This window comes from Muscardinus avellanarius, assembly GCF_963383645.1.
Source record: "Muscardinus avellanarius genome assembly, chromosome: 8".
In the NCBI taxonomy this organism is placed as follows: Eukaryota; Metazoa; Chordata; class Mammalia; order Rodentia; family Gliridae; genus Muscardinus; species Muscardinus avellanarius.
The window spans coordinates 38,081,671-38,102,981 of NC_137794.1; the positions used below are offsets into that span (position 1 = coordinate 38,081,671).

At 37.3% G+C, this 21,311-nt stretch overlaps 1 protein-coding gene across 4 annotated transcripts in view; it reads left to right on the top strand.

Annotated features, from left to right (window-relative positions):
• DOP1A (DOP1 leucine zipper like protein A) overlaps positions 1–21,311 on the top strand; it is a gene marked incomplete at both ends in the record, with an annotated part of 86,154 nt that overhangs the window by 14,180 nt on the left and 50,663 nt on the right. For 2 of the 4 annotated variants that reach the window (XM_080700018.1, XM_080700019.1), the window contains 7 exons: positions 2,740–2,839; positions 3,789–3,898; positions 4,771–4,879; positions 9,356–9,476; positions 13,519–13,638; positions 14,693–14,807; positions 15,613–15,846. In XM_080700018.1, the coding sequence (XP_080556144.1) occupies positions 2,740–2,839; positions 3,789–3,898; positions 4,771–4,879; positions 9,356–9,476; positions 13,519–13,638; positions 14,693–14,807; positions 15,613–15,846 (909 nt within the window). Of the gene's footprint in view, positions 1–2,739; positions 2,840–3,788; positions 3,899–4,770; positions 4,880–9,355; positions 9,477–13,518; positions 13,639–14,692; positions 14,808–15,277; positions 15,308–15,612; positions 15,847–21,311 lie in introns of all 4 variants that reach the window. The other 2 variants (XM_080700016.1, XM_080700017.1) reach the window with 2 other exon arrangements.

Sequence of the window (21,311 nt, forward strand, 5' to 3'; positions counted from 1 at the left end):
TTTATTTTTATTTTTTGGTGGTACTGAGGGTGGAACCCAGGAGCTTTCTACGTCCAGGCTATACTCTCAGACCTATTTTATATTTTATTTGGAAACAGGGTCTCACTAAGTTGCTGAGAGCCTCACTAAGTTGCTAAGGCTGGCTTCAAACCTGTGCGATCCTCCTGTCTCAGCCTCCCAAGCACAGGGATTACAAGCGTGCACCACCACACCCAGCTAGTGTCCTCATTTTAAAAGAAGTGATCTAAATTTTTTTCTACTTTGAAAGAGGAAGTTTATTTATAAAAAGGTATTAGCAGAAAAGACTGAGATTTTTATAATGACTTATATATAACTGGTGAATTTTATTATGATTGGTTAATTCTTTATTACTTTATTATCCCTTATTGCTCCATTTATTTACATTTTCTATGACTTTATTAATATTTTTTGTTTATACTTTTATTGGTGCTTTATAATCTCTTTACAACATAGTTCATAGTGATGTTGACATAGATGCACAAAACACTTGGTATTTATTTAAATTAAAGTAGTAACTGAAGACCTTTATACTATATTGCCTATATTGTCACAAATTTAGACATAAATTACCTCAAATTTCCATTTTGAAACTCTAACCCTTATCCAGGGTCCTTTCCTTTCCTTTATTCTACTGTCTGGCTTTTAGTAAAAAACCCTTTTAGAAAAATTCAGTGTAGTTTAAATTTACTTATGCATGTGGATAGGAGTAGCCAAATAGTCCACAGGATAAGAATACTTTTTTTTTTTTTGCGGGTCTGGAGATGGAACCACTGAGCTTCACCCCCTACCCTATTTTTTATTCTTTATTTTGAAACAGGGTCTCACTAAGTTGCAGAGGGCCTCACTAAGTAGCTGAGGCTGTCTGCGAACCACTATCCTCCGGTCTCAGCCTCCTGAATGCTGGGATTACAAGTGTACATCACCATGCCCGGCCAAGAATACCTTGGTATGTCTGTGCATGTTTGCATGGTGGCCATTGAATCTAAGGTGCTAATCCACCAGTGACCTACACTCTCAACCATTTTTCTCATTTTATTTTTGATGTCACTCCAAGAACATAGCAGTAAAATCCAGTGATTACAAGTATGATAGGTGCCATTGCTCTGCTGCTTCTTTTCATACTAAAGATGCCAGCTGTTTTACCTACTTAAATGATCAAAGCAATTGTCAACATGGAAAAAAGCAAATAAAATCTTGATATTATTATAGATATGTGTAGTTTTATTATTGTGTTGTGAACATGTACAGCTGATTTGACTTTGCAGGTTTCCTAGATATAGTCTTAAAGATTCCTAGGGGTCCAGGAATCATGTTTTGAAAATTATGTAGATTAATAAGGGACAGCTGGGTTCAAAGGAATGAACATAGTTTGTCAGCCATTGATTATCTATGTTCTGTAACAGCTTAGTTCTGGGTGAATCCCTTTCTGACTGTGTCAGGAAGCATGGTAAAGAAAGAGTCTATGATTAAGGAGAGGACATTTCTGCACCAAGCTTGTATGTTAACTAGATGTTTGAGTTTGGCAAAGCTGTTAAACTAGTCAATTTCTAAGTTACTTTCTACTTCTCAGATTCCAACATTTTTTTCTAAAGTGATTATCTTGTATTATTCTTAAAATTAGCAGCAACTTTGCCAACTGCTTTTCATCGTTTTTCAACTTCACTTTTATTTAAAATCATATTTAACCACATAATTATAGGTATAGGAAAGAGGGGGAAAATTATTTCTTTTGAGATCTGGGAAAAGATATTAAAATTAGTTAAACCTGAGCTGGGTATGATGGTGCTTGCCTGTTACCCCAGTACTTGGGAGGCTGAAACAGGAGGGTCACAGGTTTGCAGCCAGGCTCAGCAACTTAGGAAGATCCTCAGCCACTTAGTAAGACTTTATTTCAAAATACAAAATAGAAGATAGGACCAGGGGTATGGCTCAGAGGTAGAATACCCCTGGGTTCAATCCCCATTAACCCCCACAAAAAAAACTGGTTAAACCTGGATGATTGGTACAAAAAGTATTCATTATGGATTACTATATTTTTATATGTTTGAAATATTACAAGTAAAAATTTTAAAAAGAAGAAAGGAAGAACTTGGAATTGATATCATGATTTTCTAAGGAGTTTATGGCTGATTTTAGTTGACTTATGATTTTCTTGCTGTCTGTTCCATCTTGCTTTATTTTCCGTCAGATTTTGCTATTATTGGATAGGATAATGAACTTAAAATTAGATGTTAAAATAATTCAGTTATGGTTTCAGCTATAAAGCTAGTCATGTTACCTTTCTTCCTGTTTCCTGATCTGTAAAATGGAAGTAATGGTTCCTGTGTTTGAAATACCAAATTAAATAATGTTATTTGGAGCCAGGCATGGTGGCGCATGCTTGTAATCCCAGCATTTGGAAGGCTGAGACAGGAGGATCACACAGGTTTGAAGCCAGCCTCAGCTACTTAGTGAGGCTCTCAGCAACTTAGTGAGACCCTGTTTCCAAATAAAATATAAAATAGGTCTGGGAGTATAGCCTGAAGATAGAAAAGCCCCTGGGTTCCATCCTCAGTAACACACACACACACACACACACACACACACACACACACACACACTAATAATAATATTATATGGAAAATCCTTATTTACTCCAATACATTATCTTTTTAGGGAGGATAAGATTGGTATACTTTTATTTTTGCTTAAGTACAACCACATTCCTAACTTTTTCAGGCTACTCGACCAGATATGATTAGGATCTTGTCAGCAGCCCTTCATGTAGTATTAAGGAGGGATATGTCCCTGAACCGAAGACTGTATGCATGGCTTCTTGGTAAGTATTTGATGGATATGGTCATAGTTAGGAAAACGTAGAGGGAGATTTGCCATACATAGTATTTGTGTATATGTCTTAAGTGAAAACATTCTAAAAGTTTTTGTGTAAATGGACAATAAAAAACCCATGAACTATTAATGGTGTATTGTATGAAGAAATTTCAAAAGCTTGTTAGAGTGACTATTTGAATCTATACAACTGCATTCCTTTTAACCAGATTGTTTTCCTCTTATAAATTGAGGTTGTTAGGTTAGTAGATAAAGAGGGATAAATTAATAATAAAAATAATGACTTAGCTGGGCATGGTGGCACACACCTGTAATCCCAGCATGTGGGAGGCTGAGACAGGAGGATCGCAGTTTTCAGACAGTCTTAGCTACTTAGTGAGGCCCTTTGCAGCTCAGTTTCAAAATAAAGAGTTAAAATGGGGCTGATGTTGTAGCTCGGAGGTAGAATGCCTCTGGGTTCCATCCCCAGTACCAAAAACAAACAAACAAACAAACAAACCCTAAACTTCTAAAATTTGTAGGTCTTCAAAGGACTGGTAAGTAATAACTCCCACACAGGTAGTTAAACATTATATATACTTTGGTTTTTCATACTTTTTGTGAACTTTTGGCCTATCCTCAACTCCTTGCTCCCTAAAGTGACAGGACATAATTTAATTTGTCTTGAATGTTCTGAGTCTTCAATTATTTCACTATTGGTAAGATTGGGGTGAGGTGGGAAACAACAGGATAATTCTGGAAGAATGCTATGATACTTATGTATTGAATTGGTTTCCCTTTATTAAACTATTTAAACTGATCTCTCTTGCTGACATTGAATGGGCTACTAATTGGTAAGTGCTTAGTGCTGTTTTGGGGATATTTGCTGTTTTGGTGTTTAGTGAATAACAATTTTGAGAATTCCAAAATAAATCATTTTATGATTTATTTCCATGAAGGTTTTGATAACAATGGTGCTATCATAGGACCAAGAAGCACAAGGCACAGTAATCCTGAAGAACATGCCACATACTATTTTACTACCTTTTCAAAAGAATTGTTGGTCCAGGTAATGAATACTTTGAAATTTATTTGATTACTCACTAGAATTATAGAAAAAGTATAAGTCAAAGTCCTGCCTTCTTTGAATTTATAGTTGAAGAGGTGGAGATAAAAACTTACAAGGAATGACTATAAAAAGCAAATAGCTATAATAAAATAAATAATTGTAAGCAAGACTTTCATGTCAGGTCAGAGATTGTTTTTATTCTTACTATATTTTATTACTTTATTAAAAGACATAGTTACAGCTTCCTACCTGTTTGTCCTATAAAATTTAGAGTTTTCTCCAAAGAATAGGACTTGTATTATTTCCCATGAAGCCCCAGGGAAATTTGAGCTATAACAGGAATCTCAATGTGGTGAAACTGCCATTGTAATGGAAATGTTTAAATGATCCATAGATTTATTGCATATTAATTTTACTTTAGTTACATTTATTCAGTAGGTCTCAAAATAAACTAAGAAAAGAAACATGATATCTGAGGCATTTTTTTAGTGAGTAAGGTTATTATATACTGAGTTTCAAGTCCTAATGGGAAACTAATTGCATAAGGACAGATACTGCCATAATGTGGCATAATTTTGGGGTTTATAATCTCAAACAGAAACATTTTCATCTTGAGGGCAAGCATATAACTCATATATATACTTTTCTCTATTATCTTTGATTCCTCTACCTTTTTCTAGAAAAAGGCATTATTTTCTTTTCTCCACAGATGAATGTAATATTTTTCTTCATAACAGAGAAGGAAGGTTTTAGAAAAGAATAGGGGATATATAAATATATATCAATTATATATGATTTTATTTTAAAATATTTTTTCTTTAAAATTCTTTGAATCTGTTTATTAAGTAACTAGTGTACTGTTCTTTTTAAAGGCCATGGTGGGAATCTTACAAGTGAACGGCTTTGGAGAAGAGAGCACTCTAATGCAGGATCTAAAACCTTTTCGTATTTTAATCAGTCTGCTGGACAAACCTGAGCTAGGTATATATACCGCTGTCTCAAGGCATAAGGTCACATGTTGTGGGTTTGTATTGTTTCATAGTACAAAAGATAAGGCATAGTCATTAGGAAAATTGCTGGGGTTTTTTTTTTCTCTCTCTCTCTTTTTTTTTTTTTTTTTGAGGTACTAGGGATGGAACCCAGGGACATTCTACCTGTGAGCTACCCCCCAGCCCTATTTTTTATTTTTTTATTTTTATTTTTATTTTTTGTGGTACTGAGGATGAAACTCAGGGGCTTTTCTACCTCTAGGCTATACTCCCAGACCTATTTTATATTTTATTTGGAAACAGGGTCTCACTAAGTCACTGAGAGCCTCACTAAGTAGCTGAGGCTGGTTTTGAACCTGCACGATCCTCCTGTCTCAGCCTCCCAAGTCTTGGGATTACAAGCGTGTGCCACCATGCCTGGAATTCTTTATTTTGAAATAGGGTCTCACTGAGTTGCAAAGGGCCTAAGTAGCTGAGGCTGTCTTTGAACCACAATCCTCTGGTCTCAGCCCTTGAATGCTGGGATTACAAGTGTGCATCACCACACCTGGCTAAAATTGCCATTTTTTGAGGTAGTTTTTTTTGTGTGTGTGGCACTGGGGGTGGAACCCAGGGTCATTCTATCTCCGAGCTACACTCCCAGCCCGATTTTTTATTCTTTATTTTGAAACAGGGTCTCACTGAGTTGCAAAGGGCCTCACTAAGTAGCTGAGGCTGTCTGTGAACCGTGATCCTCCTGTCAATTTCCCAAATGCTAGAATTATAAGCGTGCGCCACCATGTCGGTTTTGAGGTGAGTTTTAGATACAGGTTCTCACAGTTTAAGTTCACTCTTAGGGCTGGGGATGTAGTTTAGTGGTACAGCAGTTCCCTAGCATGTGTAAGGCCTGAAGTTCAATTCCCAGTACTACAAAAATAAAAAATAAAGTTCACTTTTCCAAATTGAGAGGACAACTGGGCGTGGTGGCTCACGCTTGTAATCCCAGCATTTGGGAAGCGGAGACAGGAGGATCACACAGGTTCAAAGCCAGCCTCAGCTATTTAGTGAGGCTCTCCGCAACTTAGTGAGACCCTGTTTCAAAATAAAGAATTAAAAATAGGGCAGGGGGTGTAGCTTGGAGGTCGAATGCCTCTGGGTTCCAGCCTCAGACCAGGAAAAAAAAAAAAATTTGAGAGGACATAGGAGTGCATCCAGCCTGTATATTATCAGCATACCTCATACATTGTACTGTGGATATATAGTTGAGTTGTTATCATCATCATCTTCCTCTTTCTTCCTCCCTCCTTTTCCCACTTCTCCCTCCCTCCAGTCCTCTTCCTCCTCCTTCTCCTCCTCTCCTTCCATTTCTTTCCTGTTACTGGGGGCTGAACCCAGTGGTTTCTACCTCTGAGCTATACTCTCAGGACTATTCTATTTTATTTTGAAACAGGGCCTCACTACGTTGCTGAGGCTTCAAACCTGTGATCTTCCTGTCTCAGCCTCCCAAGTATTGGGATTACAAATGTGTGACACCATGCCCAGCTGGAAGGAGTCATTTTTTTTCCCCCCACAGTGCTAGGGTTGGAACCCAGGAGTGTTCTACCTTTGAGCTACACCCCCAGCCCTACTTTTTATTCTTTTCTTTTCTTTTCTTTTCTCCTTCCTCCCTCCCTTTCTTTCTTTCTTTCTTTCTTTCTTTCTTTCTTTCTTTCTTTCTTTCTTTCGTGGGTTTGGGGATGGAACCCAGGGGCTTCGATCTCCGAGCTACACCCCCTGCTCTATTTTTTATTCTTTCTTTTCAAACAGGGTCTCACTAAGTTGCGGAGGGCCTCGCTAAGTAGCTGAGGCTGTCCAAGAACCACGATTCTCCAGTCTCTCCGGTCTCAGCCTCCTGAATGCTGGGATTACAAGCATGTGCCACCATGCCCAGTTCATATTCTTTCTTTTTTTGAAACAGGGTCTCACTGAGTTGCAAAGGGCCTCAGTAAGTAGCCAAGGCTGTCCGTAAACTGCGATCCTCCTGTCTCAGCCTCTTAAATGCTGGGATTACAAGCGTGCGCCACCATACCCAGCTTTGAAGAGTTATTTTTAAAGATGTTATCTCAGCTTCTCTTGATGCTTATTAAACTGAAATTGAAACATTTGTGATCTGTCATAATTAACTTTTAGTTTATAGAATTCAAAGACTTGAAATATTTGAAGTATATATTTTTTCTTCACAGCTCCTTTTATTTTGTGTGTTTTGCCTTTCTGAGTTGTATATTTATTACATATTAGATCTATTGGAAAATTAGTTATGATACTTGAGATATAAAAATTAAGAGAAAATATCAACAATAAGGTGAAATTATAAAATATATGATTTCTTTAAATTATATGAAGATTTTTTAGCAAATCTAAAACTTACCAATTCTTAAAATAAAAAAGAATATTTTAAAGCCGGGCGTGGTGGTGCACACTTGTAATCCCCACGCTTGGGAGGCGGAGACAGGAGGATTGCGCAGGTTCGAAGTCAGCCGTGCTGGTTTAAGAGACCCTGTTTCCAAATAAAGAGTATAAAATAGGTCTGGGAGTGTAGCCCGGAGGTAGAAGGGCTTCCAGGAACCCCAGTACCACCAAAAAAAAAAAAAAAAAAAATTAGAACATAAAAATAAATGAGTTATATCAATGACTTTAACAGATTATTATGTGATAATTAAATGAAGCTGAGTTTTTAAAAGGGAAATTGGTATTTGTTGTTGCAGTAATGTATAGCCTTATGCATTTTAGAATTATTTAAATTAACAATATTAGTAGCACTTACTGAGTAATTATATTCTAGGAATTATGCTTGTACCTTGTAGAAGGATAGGTTTTTATCTACTAAATATAAATATTTTTCCTAATTTTTAAAACTATCTTCTAAGTTTGGTATTACTATCTTCATATTACTATCCTCATTCTGGACGAGAAAACTAAAGCTCAAAAAAGTTAAATAACTTGCCCAGTGTAACAGAGCTTGTGATTTACCAAGCCAGTTTCTCTTACTGTATAATTTCTATTATGTAAATCTATTCTTTGACTAGACATATATTCAGTTATTTATTACTTAATAGTGTGTCAAAGTGTCAAGTTTAGCTTCTGAAAAAAGTATTTTTTAAATTCTTGGGTTTTTTTATTGGTACATTTTATTGATGTACATCATAATGTAGATCATGTTGACAATGGCATACATTTACACAGTACTTGGTGCCCCCCAAGAATCTCCATTTCCCTCCCTTCTAATACCAAGTGTCCAGGTTAACAATGTTATATTCACATGTATACACATAGTTGTAGGTAACATTTTCATGAATGAACCTCAGCCTTCTTCCTCCCCTCCCCTTCCTCTCTAGCTCCACTGAGAATCTCCTTCATTATCTGGAGTTCCTCTGGTATCCCCAATACTCCCCAGCTCCAGGCTATTAGAGGAAACATATGTACCTTCTCTTTCTGTGCTTGGCTAATCTCACTTAACATAATGTTGTCCAGGTTTTTCCATCTTCTTACGTATGACATAATTTTGTTTTCCTTTATTGCTGAGTAGAATTCCATTGTGTGTATTTCCCATAATTTTTTTAATACTGGAGATCGAACCCAGGGGCCTTATATCTCTGGGCTATACCCCCATACCTATTTTGCATTTTATTTTGAAACAGGGCCTCACTAAGTTGCCGAGAGCCTCACTAAGTAGCTGAGGCTGGCAGAGAACCCGGATCCTTTTGTCTTAGCCTCCCAAGTACTGGGATTACAAGTGTGCCCCACCACACCTGGCTGTATTTCCCATAATTTTGTAATTTATTCATTTGTTGATGGACACCTAGGTTGGTTCCATAGTTTGGCTATTGTAAATTGTGCTGCTGTGAATATGGGTATGCATATAGTACTGTAATTCTCTGATTTAATCCCTTTTGGGAAGATACCCAGTAGTGATATAGCCGAATTATATGGTGGATCCATTCCCAGTTTTCTAAGGACTCTCTATGCTGATCTCCATAGCAGCTAAACTAGTTTGCATTCCCACCAACAGTGTATAAGAGTTCAGTTTCCCCACATCCTCGCCAACATTTATTGTTGTCTTAGTTCTTTTTTTTGTGTGTGGGTCTGGGGATGGAACCCAGGGGCATTTGACCTCCAAGCTACACCCACTGCCCTATTTTTTAATCTTTATTTTGAAACCGGGTCTCACTGAGTTGCAAAGGGCCTCACTAAGTAGCTGAGGCTGTCTGCGAACCATGATCCTCTGGTCTCAGTCTCCCGCATGCTGGGATTACAAGCGCGTGCCACCACACCCGGCTCATCTTACTTCTTTATGCTTGCCATTCTCCTGGAGGTTAGATGTAATCTCAGTGTAGTTATGATTTATATCTTAAATTCTGGTTTTAAAATATCTCTTAATTTTTTCATTTTCAAAAAATTATGATTTTCTCATTCTGGTGAATAATTATCATTAATTTGTATGTTAATTTAGGACCTGTAATTCTAGAAGATGTCCTTATTGAGGTGTTTAGAACATTATATGCTCAATGCAAAGCAGAATTGGATCTACAAATGGAACCACCCTTCAGCAAGGATCATGCTCAATTAAGCAGGTAGATTACCAAAAAATTAAGCTTAACCTAAACACGTCTTCATTTGTTAATATTCATGAAGTAGAAACTGTTCTTTGTACTCAGTTAATATAATTTGACATATTAGTAATAATTAGGGATCTTACTCTATGATGTTTATGTCTTGATAAAACTGATGTAAAATATCACCATATTTTGGTAGATGAAGTATCATAAGTGACTGTGCTCATCCCTCAAACAGGACTTAATGCATGACAGTGCAACCACCACTTTTGAGGGTGGGTTCTGAGTAATGCCAGTTAAAAGTTAAACTTTATCCACTAATGTGAAGGTACTGGCTCCAGGGAATTTAATTACACTTAGCAGATTTACAGGAAACTGCCACATGTCAGTTATTAGTAGGGAAGTTGTATCTTACTTGATAACCAGTCCTGGTCATTTGCAAGAGTAGTACCTCTTGGTGACTTGGCACACTTGAGAGACCAAACTAATAGATTGGGAAAAGACTTGAAGACAGAGTTAATTTAGTAAATGAAAGGCCACTATATGTTATGTTCTTTTGGTTATCTCTTCTTTCATATATATATTTGGATGCCTAGGAAAAGTCATGCAACTTTTGCACATTCTGTTCTCTTAAGTCAGCAATAGATACGTGCTGAGGAAGTTTTTCTTTTTCTTTCTTTTTTTTTTTTGTGGTACTGGGGGTGGAACCCAGAGGCTTTCTACCTCTGGGCTATACTCCCAGACCTATTTTTGGAAACAGGGTCTCACTAAGTTACTGAGAGCCTCACTAAGTAGCTGAGGCTGGCTCGAACCTGTGCGATCCTCCTGTCTCTGCCTCCCAAGTGTGGGGATTACAAGCGTGCGCCACCACGCCCGGCTGGAAGTTTTTCTTTTCTCTGCTTTAAGCAAAGCAGTTCTTCTCTCAGATCATGGGCCATTATAATATGACATTTACTAAGACTATAATTGTTTCTCTATAATTTTCATTTCATTTGAATCTCCTCCATGATAATTTAGAGATACTCTGGAGTTTCATAAAACATATCTTCATTTGTATATAAAATATATTTTAATATACTTTTATTGGTGCATTGTAACCATACATCATATTGAAATTTAGTGTAAGCAACACATATAAGTACATAGCTCCTGGTGCACTTCCCTCTGGATTGTGCCAACTCCTTTTCCACCTCATTCATAATGTTGAAATTGGTATTGACAGCTTCAGGAATGTATGTTAGATAGTTTGAACTGATTCCTTCATTAGTGAGACAATAAAAAAGAAATTTGGAGAATAATTCCATTCACAATAGCCTAAAAAGAAAGTATTTAGAAATTATTTTAACCAAGGAAATAAACCCCTTTACAATGGAAATTTTACATAATTTTTTGTGTGTGTGCCGGTTTAGAAATGGAACCCAGGGGCATTCGACCTCTGAGCTATACCCCCTGCCCTATTTTTTTTATTATTTTTTGCGAGTCTGGGGATGGAAGTGGAGATGGAACCCAGGGACATTCTATCTCCAGGCCACACCCCCTGCCCTATTTTTTTTATTATTTATATTGAAACAGGGTCTCACTGAGTTGCAAAGGACCTCACTAAGTAGTAGCTGAGGCTGGCCGTGAACCGTGATCCTCCTGTCTCAGCCTCCCGAATGCTGGGATTACAAGCATGTGCCACCATGCTTGGCTACCCCTGCCTTTTTTATTCTTTATTTTGAAATAGGGTCTCACTAAGCTACAGAAGGCCTCACTAAGTAGCTGAGGCTGTTCGCGAATTGTGATCCTCTGGTCTCAGCCTCCTGAATGCTGGGATTATAAGCCTGCGCCACCACACCCAGTTACATAAAATATTTTAAGGCAGATTTTGATTCATGATGACATAATGCCATGTGTTTTTATAGAGAAGTTAATGCTGATGAGCTAGTACTAATGTATTTCATTCTATATTCTGCCTGAGAATTTATATTAACTCAGAGTATTTGATTAGTATTTTCTACTATCACCTACTAGTTATATTGACAATAACTCACTCTATAAAGACAGTTGTTTTAATTGTTAGGATAGAGGGAAGACGGGCGTGGTGGTGTACACTTGTAATCCCAGTACTTGGGAGGCTGAGACAGGAGGATCCACAGGTTCATGGCCAGTCTCAGCTACTTAGTGAGGCCTCCAAAACTTAGCAAGACCCTGGGAGATTAGCTTGGAGGTAGAATGCCCTTGGGTTCAACCCTTAGCACTACAAAAAAAAAAAAAAAAAAAAAAAAAAAAAAAAGGATAGAAGGATAAAATAGAAAATAGGTAAGTAATAGTCTAAAGGAAGGGTAAACATTTGAAATAACAATTATTTTTTCCTGATAGAATTTTAGTGAGTGGTTATTTACATTAATAATCCTATTTGTTGCTGTTTTTCAAGATAAAAATTATAATTTGAGTGAAGTTGATCTTAATAAACTTACTGCCAGGCGTGGTGGTGCACGCTTATAATCCCAGCATTTGGGAGGCTGAGACCGGGGGATCATGGTTCCCAGACAGCCTCAGATTCTTAGTGAGGCCCTCCACAATTTAGTGAGACCCTCTTTCAAAATAAAGAATTTTTAAAAAAGGGCAGGGAGTGTAGCTTGGCGATCAAATGCCCCTGGGTTCTATCCCCAGACCTGCAAAAATAAATAAATAAATAAATAAATAAATAAATAAATAAATAAATAAATAAATAAATAAAATAAACTTACCTTTTCTTAAGAAGATATTGAACTGGGTGTGGTGGTGCATGCTTGTAATCCCAGTACTTTGGAGGCTGAGACACGACGATCACAGGTTTGTGGGCAGCCTCAGCTACTTAGTGAGGCCCTCTGCAACTTAGTGAGACCCTTTTTAAAAATAAAAATAGAGCTGGGGGTGTAGCTTAGAGGTAGAATGCCCCTCGGTTAAATCCCTAGTATCAAAAAAACAAAAGAGAATCTTGAGCAGTCCAGGGTAGCAGGCAAAATTCTTCAGAATCAATATCAACAAAATCAAATCACTATTTAGCTTACATATGTATGTATGTATGTATGTATGTATGTATGTATGTATGTATATTTGTGGGGGGGTATTGGGGTTCCTGGAAGCCCTTATACCTTCAGGCTACACTCCCAGACCTATTTTATACTTTTTTATTTGGAAACAGGGTCTCGTAAGCCAGCGCTGCTGGCTTTGAACCTGTGTGATCCTCCTGTCTCCGCCTCCCAAGCATGGGGATTACAAGCATGTGCCACCATGCCTGGTTAGTTTATATATTTTAAAAAGAAATAAAAGACTTTTAAGCAAGAAAATGGATATGTGCTCAAAAAAGTTCAAAAGAGCTTTCTGTTGTTTTGTGATTTTTACTCAGAAATTATACAAGGCTGATTTCTAGTTTTCATCATACATTTGATTTATGAAAACTCACATTTTGGGTGGGCGTGGTGGCAAACGCTTGTAATCCCAGCATTTGGGAGGCGGAGATCAGAGGATCACAATTGGAGGACAGCTTCAGCTACTTATGGAGGCCCTTCAAAACTCAGACCCTGTTTCAAAAATAAAAAGATTAAAAAAAAAAAAAAAAAGCTAGGGCTAGGTGTATAGCTCGGAGGTAGAAAACTCAATTTTGAAAAACAGTTACATAAAGCCAGGCGTGGTGGCGCACGCTTGTAATCCCCGCACTTGGGAGGCTGAGACAGGAGGATCGCACAGGTTCGAGCCAGCCTCAGCTACTTAGTGAGGCTCTCAGCAACTTAGTGAGACCCTGTTTCCAAATAAAATATAAAATAGGTCTGGGAGTATAGCCCGGAGGTAGAAAGCCTCTGGGTTCCACACCCCCAGTACCACAAAAAGAAAAAAAAAGAAAAGAAAAAGAAAAACAGGTACATATAAAGTAATAGGAGAATAGCAAAGATTAAAATTATTTGTTGCAGTCTTATTACCAGTATATTTTCTAGTAACTATGTAGGACTATGTGTGCACTCTAATTTATGGCACTCAAATTTAAATTTGAAAAAATAATTATTAATATTTTTAAGTTTTTCTTTGTTTTCTTTAGTAAATTAAGAGAAAACAAGAAAACAGCAGAGCTGATTAAAACTGCCAACCTTCTCTTTAATTCCTTTGAGCCTTATTATATGTGGGATTATGTTGCACGTTGGTTTGAAGAATGTTGTAGGTATGTTAAACTCTTTTATTCATTTTAATTTCATTCAGCTAATCTTTGATTTTTCTAATGTTGTTCATTCTGAATGTTCTTTTATACATTTTGTTACATAGGACTAATTATTAACCATCAACTGACACCACTTTGTCAGTCTAGTATATAAAAACCATTGATCATATATCATAGAATTAGAAAGCAGCCTAGATATGAGTTGTTTATTCAGCAATATAGATGAAAGATTTTACCTCTCTAGTCTATAGTAATCTGCTTTTCTTTGTTTTAGAGAAATAGCAAATTTGTGCTGCTGTCTCTGTACACTTTTCCAAAGGGTTCTCATTTTTATTTACCAAACCTCATTGGTTACTCCTATGTTTTCAAAGCCAGAGAATTAGCCCATATTGTCATTGATGAGTGATAAAAGCTCTCTACCCTTAAGATATGACTTAAAAATTGGTCTGAAAGCCTAGAATACTAGTGAACTTGAATGAAGTCTCTGGATTCTAGATCAAATCCTTCAAAACTGGGCGTGGTGGCGCATGCTTGTAATCCCAGTATTTGGGAGGCTGAGATCAGAGGATCGTGGTTCAAGGACAGCCTTAGCTACTTAGTGAGGGCCTCTGCAACTCAGTGAGACCCTGTTTCAAAAACAAAGAATAAAAATTGGGCAGGGGGTGTAGCTTGGAGTACAAATGCCTCTGGGTTCCATCCCCAGACCAGCCCCCCCCCCAAAAAAAAAATCCTTCAGAACCAGATTTACTTCTCAAGCTGTAGTAACTACATAGTCAAAAGTAAACAAGTACAATCCTGGGTTTAGAAGTTTTTAGAAGTAAAGATGTTGCTGTTATATGTGAAGAACACTGAAAGTACCGGATAGAAGTTATAGGAAGCAGACCTACAAATTTTGCTTTAAGAATTTGCTACAGAAGTAGGGTAGTGGCACAGGGAATGTGTAATCACAAGAACATTACTGTCTGTGTGGCCCATTGTTGACTTGGCCCTCATTAGGTAGATGGTGATATTGTCCATGTATTCATATCACTTGATAAAATTAATTTTATCCTTTTAGGAGAACACTGCACGCTAGACTTCAGATTGGGCCTGGAGATAGTAGTGAGTCCTCTGAGTTACAGCTGACCAATTTCTGCTTACTGGTCGATTTTTTGTTGGATATAGTTTCTTTGGTAAGACCACTTTGGTAAAAAATATCTAGGAAATCTAAGACTACAGTTCAGATATTTTATGTTGTTGTTAAATCTCAACTTTAAGTCAATTTCATCTTTTTTTGTGTGTGTGGTACTGGTGATTGAACCCAGGGCTTCATGCATGCTAGGCAAGCACTTTACCACTGAGCTACATCCTAGTTCCAAATAAACTTTATTTTAAAAATGAAACTGAATTTTCTTTCCTTTAGTATATCTTTTTTTCATAAAGTTTGCAAATATTTTGTCCTCTGATATAATACATGTATTAGGTACATATATGTATAAAAGACATAGAATATACTTTCTAATTGCATGCAATCGTAACTGTTCAGTATGTATTGATCTAATGCTGCATTTATATTCATTAATGATTCTTTCTATTAAATGAAGACTGTTGGAAATCTTTCCCATTATGTTTTCTCTCAATTCTTTGCTTTCTCATTTTGAAGCCTACTAGAAGTATGAGGGTGCTGTGTCAGGTATGACATTCAGCCTGTTTTTTTTTTTTTTAACTTGTTTCATTCATTTTTCTTATAATTTCAGTAATATAGCAGATAAAAACTGGGGCTGTTCTATAATAAATGCTTTGAAATACTTAAATTGAGAATTTGGGAGTAGAATTTTTATAGTTATCAATAAATAACTACAATGCTAATTAAGAGCATGATACCTGTAAAACATTAGTAAAATTATTGCTTTATTTTAATAGCTTAAAGATAATTGAAATAGTATGACTTTTGGGACACAGATGTTTACTTATTTTTCATCTTACTTCTTTTTCAAGGAGACGTATATTGAAATCCAGACAGAACACTTGCCCCAGTTGCTGCTCAGGATGATTTCTGCCCTGACAAGCCATCTCCATACACTGCGCTTGTCTGAGCTCACAGATTCGCTTAGGCTCTGCTCAAAGATTCTTAGCAAAGTTCAGCCTCCACTGTTATCTGCTGGCGCTGGAGGTGTGTTGCAGTTTACAAGTGGGCAGAACAACAAAGTCAAAGAATGGGAAGACAAAAAGGTAATTTTATTTATTATTTTTGATATTTGGCCAGTTAAAGTTTTTCAAAGCCGAACAGTTTCTGAGTTAAATCACCTATATATAAGTATTTTAAGTATCAGTGAACCTTACTCAGATCTCAGGGCTATGGTGATAAACCATTTTACAGGCTTTTTAACTATAATATGGTTTAAATAACTGTATCAGTACTTTCCAGCAGAAGCACAGTGTGAGTAAAACATAATTTTATATTTTCTGGTAGCCACATTTTAAAAATGAAAACAAGCAGGTCAAATTAATTTTAATTATATTTTATCCAGCTTAGTACAGCCAATATTTTATTGTTTCAACATGTAATCTATATAAAATTGATTGATGTCATATGTATAATGAAAAATCACACAAGTAAAATATATAGTTAATTTCCTTTTACTGTCTTTAGAATATGTATATATTTTATACACATAGCATGTTTTTTTCAAATGCTAAATTTTTATTAGAAATACTTGATCTCAGCTGGGCGTGGTGGCGCACACTTGTAATCCCAGCATTGGGAGGCTGAGACCGGAGGATCGCGGTTTGCGGATAGCCTCAGCTACTTAGTGAGGCCCTGTTTCAAAATAAAGAATAAAAAATAGGGCAGGGAGTGTAGCTCGAAGGTAGAATGCCCCTGGGTTCCATCCCCAGACCCGCAAAAAAAACCGCAAAACAATGAAATACTTGATCTGAAAGCTGGGCATGGTGACACACGCTTGTAATTCCAGCATTTGGGAAGCTGAGACAGGAGGATCATGGTTCGTGGACAGCCTCAGCTACTTTGGAACACAATGAGACCTTGTTTTAAAATAGAGAATAAAGCTGGGCATGGTGGCACAAGCTTGTAATCCCAGCACTTGGGAGACTGAGACAGGAGGATTGCACAGATTCGAAGCCAGCCTCAGCTACTTAGTGAGGCTCTCAGCAACTTAGTGAGACCCTGTTTCCAAATAAAATATAAAATAGGTCTGAGAGTATAGCCCAAAGGTAGAAAAGCCCCTGGGTTCCATAGGGCTGGGAGTATAGCTCAAGGTACTGGGTTCTATCCCCAGTACTGCAAAAAAGAAAAGAAATACTTGATCTGGTAGGGCATAGTGGTACATGCTTGTAATCCCAGTACTTTGGCAGGCTGAAACAGGAGGATTACAGATTTAAGGCCAGCCTTGGCAACCTAGAGAGACCTTGTTTCAAAATAAAAAAATAACGCCGGGCGTGGTGGCGCACTCTTGTAATCCCCGTGCTTGGGAGGCGGAGACAGGAGGATTGCGCAGGTTTGAAGCCAGCCGCGCTGACTTAGGAGACCCTGTTTCCAAATTAAAAAAAGTATAAAAATAGGTCTGGGAGTGTAGTGTGGGTAGAAGGGCTTCCAGGAACCCCAGTACCACCAAAAAAATAAAAAATAAAAATAATAATGAAAAAATAAAAAATAAAATAGGGCTGGTGGTGGTATAGCTTGGAGGTAGGATGCCCCTGGGTTCAATCTGCAGTACAACAATAAGAAGAAACTCTTAATCTGGCTGGGTGTGATGATACATGTCTATTATCCCAATATTAGGGAGGCTGAGAAAGGAGAATCTCTAGTTCAAGACCAGCCTCAGCAACATATCGAGACTCTCAGCAACCTAGTGAGACCATGTTTCAAAACAAAAAGTAAAAAAGGTCTGGGAGTGTACTCAGAGTAGAATGTCTCTGGTTTCAATTCCCTGTACCACAAGGAAAAAGAAAGAAAGAATGAAAGAGAGAAAGAAAGAAATACTAAATCTGTATTGAATTTATAAAATTGATGTTTAAAAAATTGGAGTCACATTATCCAAATTGTTCCAAATGTATGTATAGAGGTTTTTAATAACTATATCAAGCATCAGGTTTTTTTTCTTTGTGGTACTGGGGATGGAACCTTAGGGACATTCTACCTTTGAGCTAAACCTCCATCCTTATTTTTTATTCTTTATTTGGAAACAGGGTCTCACTAAGTTGTGGAGGGCCTCACTAAGTTGTGGAGGGCCTCACTAAGTAGCTGAGGCTGGCCGCCAACCCAGATTCTCCTGTCTCAGCCTCCAAATGCTGGGATTCCAAGCGTGCACCACCACCACATCTGGCCATCTTAGTTTTATTTCTAAGGAAATTATAGGAAAAAAAAATCAGCAAAATAAAAATTTCTAACCGGGTGTGGTGGCGCACACTTGTAATCCCCGCGCTTGGGAGGCGGAGACAGGAGGATCACGCACGTTTGAGGCCAGCCTCTCTGGTTTAAGAGACCCTGTTTCCAAATAAAATAAAATAGGTCTGCAAGTGTAGACCAGAGGTAGAAGGGTTCCATCCCCAGCACCACACACACACAAAAAAATCTAACAAGTAGTAAAGGCACTATATATTACCTATAAATATTAAGCAGGTTGGGAGGAAAATAAGGAAAACTACTATTCCATATAAGATAATCCTGAAGTATATTCATTCATTCATTCATTCATTGTGGTACTGGGGTGGAACCCAGGGACCTTCTACCTCCAGGCTATACCCCTAGACCTATTTAATTTATTTGGAAACAGGGTCTCCTAAGTGGCTGAGAGCCTCACTAAGTAGCCGAGGCTGGCTTTAAACCTGAGTGATCCTCTTGTCTTAGCCTCCCAAGTGTTGGGATTACAAGCTTGTGACACCAGGCCCAGCCTTGGAATATATTTAAATTGACCAAGTATTGATAATTTCATTTCATATATGAAGATCAAGAATAGAAATGCACCAAGAAAAAAATTTTTATGATTAATACCTGATGGGGAGAGGTTGTATAAGATCATCCTGAAAATGTATTTTGCTCATACTTGTAATCCCAGCACTTGGGAGGCTGAGACAGGAGGATCACACAGGTTCAAAGTCAGTCTCAGCTACTTAGTGATGCTCTCAGCAACTTAGTGAGATCCTGTTTCCAAATAAAATATAAAATAAGTCTTTCAGTGTAGCTCAGAGTTAGAAAGCCCCTGGGTTCCATCCAGGAAAACACACACACACACACACACACACACACACACACACACACACACACACACACACCCTGATGCTATATAGTTATTAAAAAACTTTATATATACATTTGGAACAACTTGGATATGTGACTCCAATTTTTCAAACATAAATTTTATGAACTCAATGCAGATTAAGTATTTCCTTCTTTCTTTTTTTTCTCTCTTTATTTTCCCCTTGTGGTACAAGGGATTGAAACCAGAAACATTCTACTAAGATACTCACTAAGTAGCTAAGACTGGTTCACAAACCATAATCCTCCTGTCTCAGCCTCCCAAATGCTGAGATTATAAGCATGCACCATCATGCCCTCCTTTAAAATAAAATTTTAAAAAAGAAGTATTGGGGACAGATCTCAGTAGTAGAGTGCTTACCTAGCATGCAGGAGTCTGAGTTCAAGGCCCATTATGGGAATATAAATAAAATTCGATTCAGTGTACTTTGTCCATTTTTATAAAATCAGTATATATTGGATCTCTATATTCATATGCCCAAAATATCATTTCTTTCTATTCTCAAAAAGACATTTTATTTTAGCATATGTAAATACAAACATATATGACTGCAGGGCGTGGTGGCGCACGCTTGTAATCCCAGCTCTTGGGAGGCTGAGACAGGAGGATCACACAGGTGTGAAGCCAGCCTCAGCTGCTTAGTGAGGCTCTCAGCAACTTAGTGAGACCCTGTTTCCAAATAAAGAATAAAAAATAGGTTTGGGAGTATAGCCCGGAGGTAGAAAAGCCCCTGGGTTCCACCCCCACTACCCCCCCACTATATATATATATATATAATATATAATATATGGCTATATAATGTAGTCCATACTAGCAAATATTATAAATATTTGTAAGTTCAACTGAATTTATAGCTCAAATTCTACTTAATACTATCCATTATTTTAGAATCCTTTTGTCAAGAAAGATTAATACAGAAATAATTTTATAATAAGAATGACCATTATTTGAATATATATATATATATATATATATATTTTTTTTTTTTCTTTTTTTGGTGGTACTGGGGTTCCTGGAAGCTCTTCTACCTCCGGGCTACACTCCCAGACCTATTTTTATATTTTTATTTAGAAACAGATTCTTCTAAGCCAGCGCACGCGGCTGGCTTCGAACCTGCGCAATGAATATTTTTTTTAATGTACATAATTTTAGATGTCACTGACCTTTCAGAGTTTTCTGATAGTCATCTCTAAAGTTTGGTTTTATAATATGAAAAGTTCTTCTTTTGTTATAGATACAGTGTTGTGCTATGGTGAAAAGAACAAAGCTTAAAATCTCTTTTGAGCTCCTCTACTTGCTGCTAAGATTATCTATTACAATCTTGAGCAAGTTTTTTTTTAACCTCCCTGAGCTTCAGTTTTCTTACCTTTGAAATAGAAAAAACAGTCTCTCCTCATTCATCGTCCATTTTTATAGGCACTATTTATTCAGTGTCAAATCAGGCAGTCTTCTCTCTTCTCAATATTTTCTCTCCAGTTGAGAGGGACACATTTAAGTGATTACATATTTAATTATAGATATGATTAATTTATGAAGAGAAAGTATAAAGAGGTAGGCATGTAGAAAATGACTTAGGCTCTGGACAAATAAAGACTTTCTTGAGGAAGAAGTGCTTGAGCGAAGCCTCCAAGGACTTGGTGATGTAGGAAGAAGAGAGCACATGATAAAGGAAGGAGCAAAGACTCGGAGGCAGAGGGGGCGATAGCAGATGGGCAGTGCTGCTTCCAGGGAGGCAGGGCCAGGTCTTACGGAGCCTTGTTCATTGTACTAAGGCTTTTATTCTTTATCTTAGGAACAATGGGAAGACACAAGGGAAAAAGGCAAGTGGCATAAATCATATTTGTGTATTAGAAAAATTACTCTGGCTGCAGTGTGGAGTGTGGATCTGAAAAGCAAAATGGATATGGGGAAGGAAACCTGTAGTAGTGCAGGTGAGAGGTGGTGGTAACTTGTGCTAATAAGATACGGGGAGTGAAGAAAGAAATGTTTGGATTAGCAGTTCATTTAGGAAGACAAATAAAAAATACCTAGCAATAGATAGGTAAGGATAGTGAGTAATTTCTAGCATTTATTGAGTATTTTACTAAATAGTAAGCATTGTTCTTGGTGCTTTATGCATACTATTACTTATGCCTCAAAGCAACTGTAAAATATAGAAATTGTAATCTCATTTTCTTTCTTATTTCTTTTTTTTCTTTTCTTTTCTTTTTTTTCTTTTTTCTTTTTTTTTTTTTTATGTACTGAGGATGGAACCCAGGGGCATTCTTTCTCCAAGCGACACCCCCAGCCCTGGTTTTTATTCTTTACTTTGAGACAAGGTCTCACTAAGTTGCAGAAGGCCTAAGTAGCTGAGGCTCTCCATGAACCTTGATACTCTTGTCTCAGCCTCCCAAATGCTAGGATTATAAGCATGCGCCA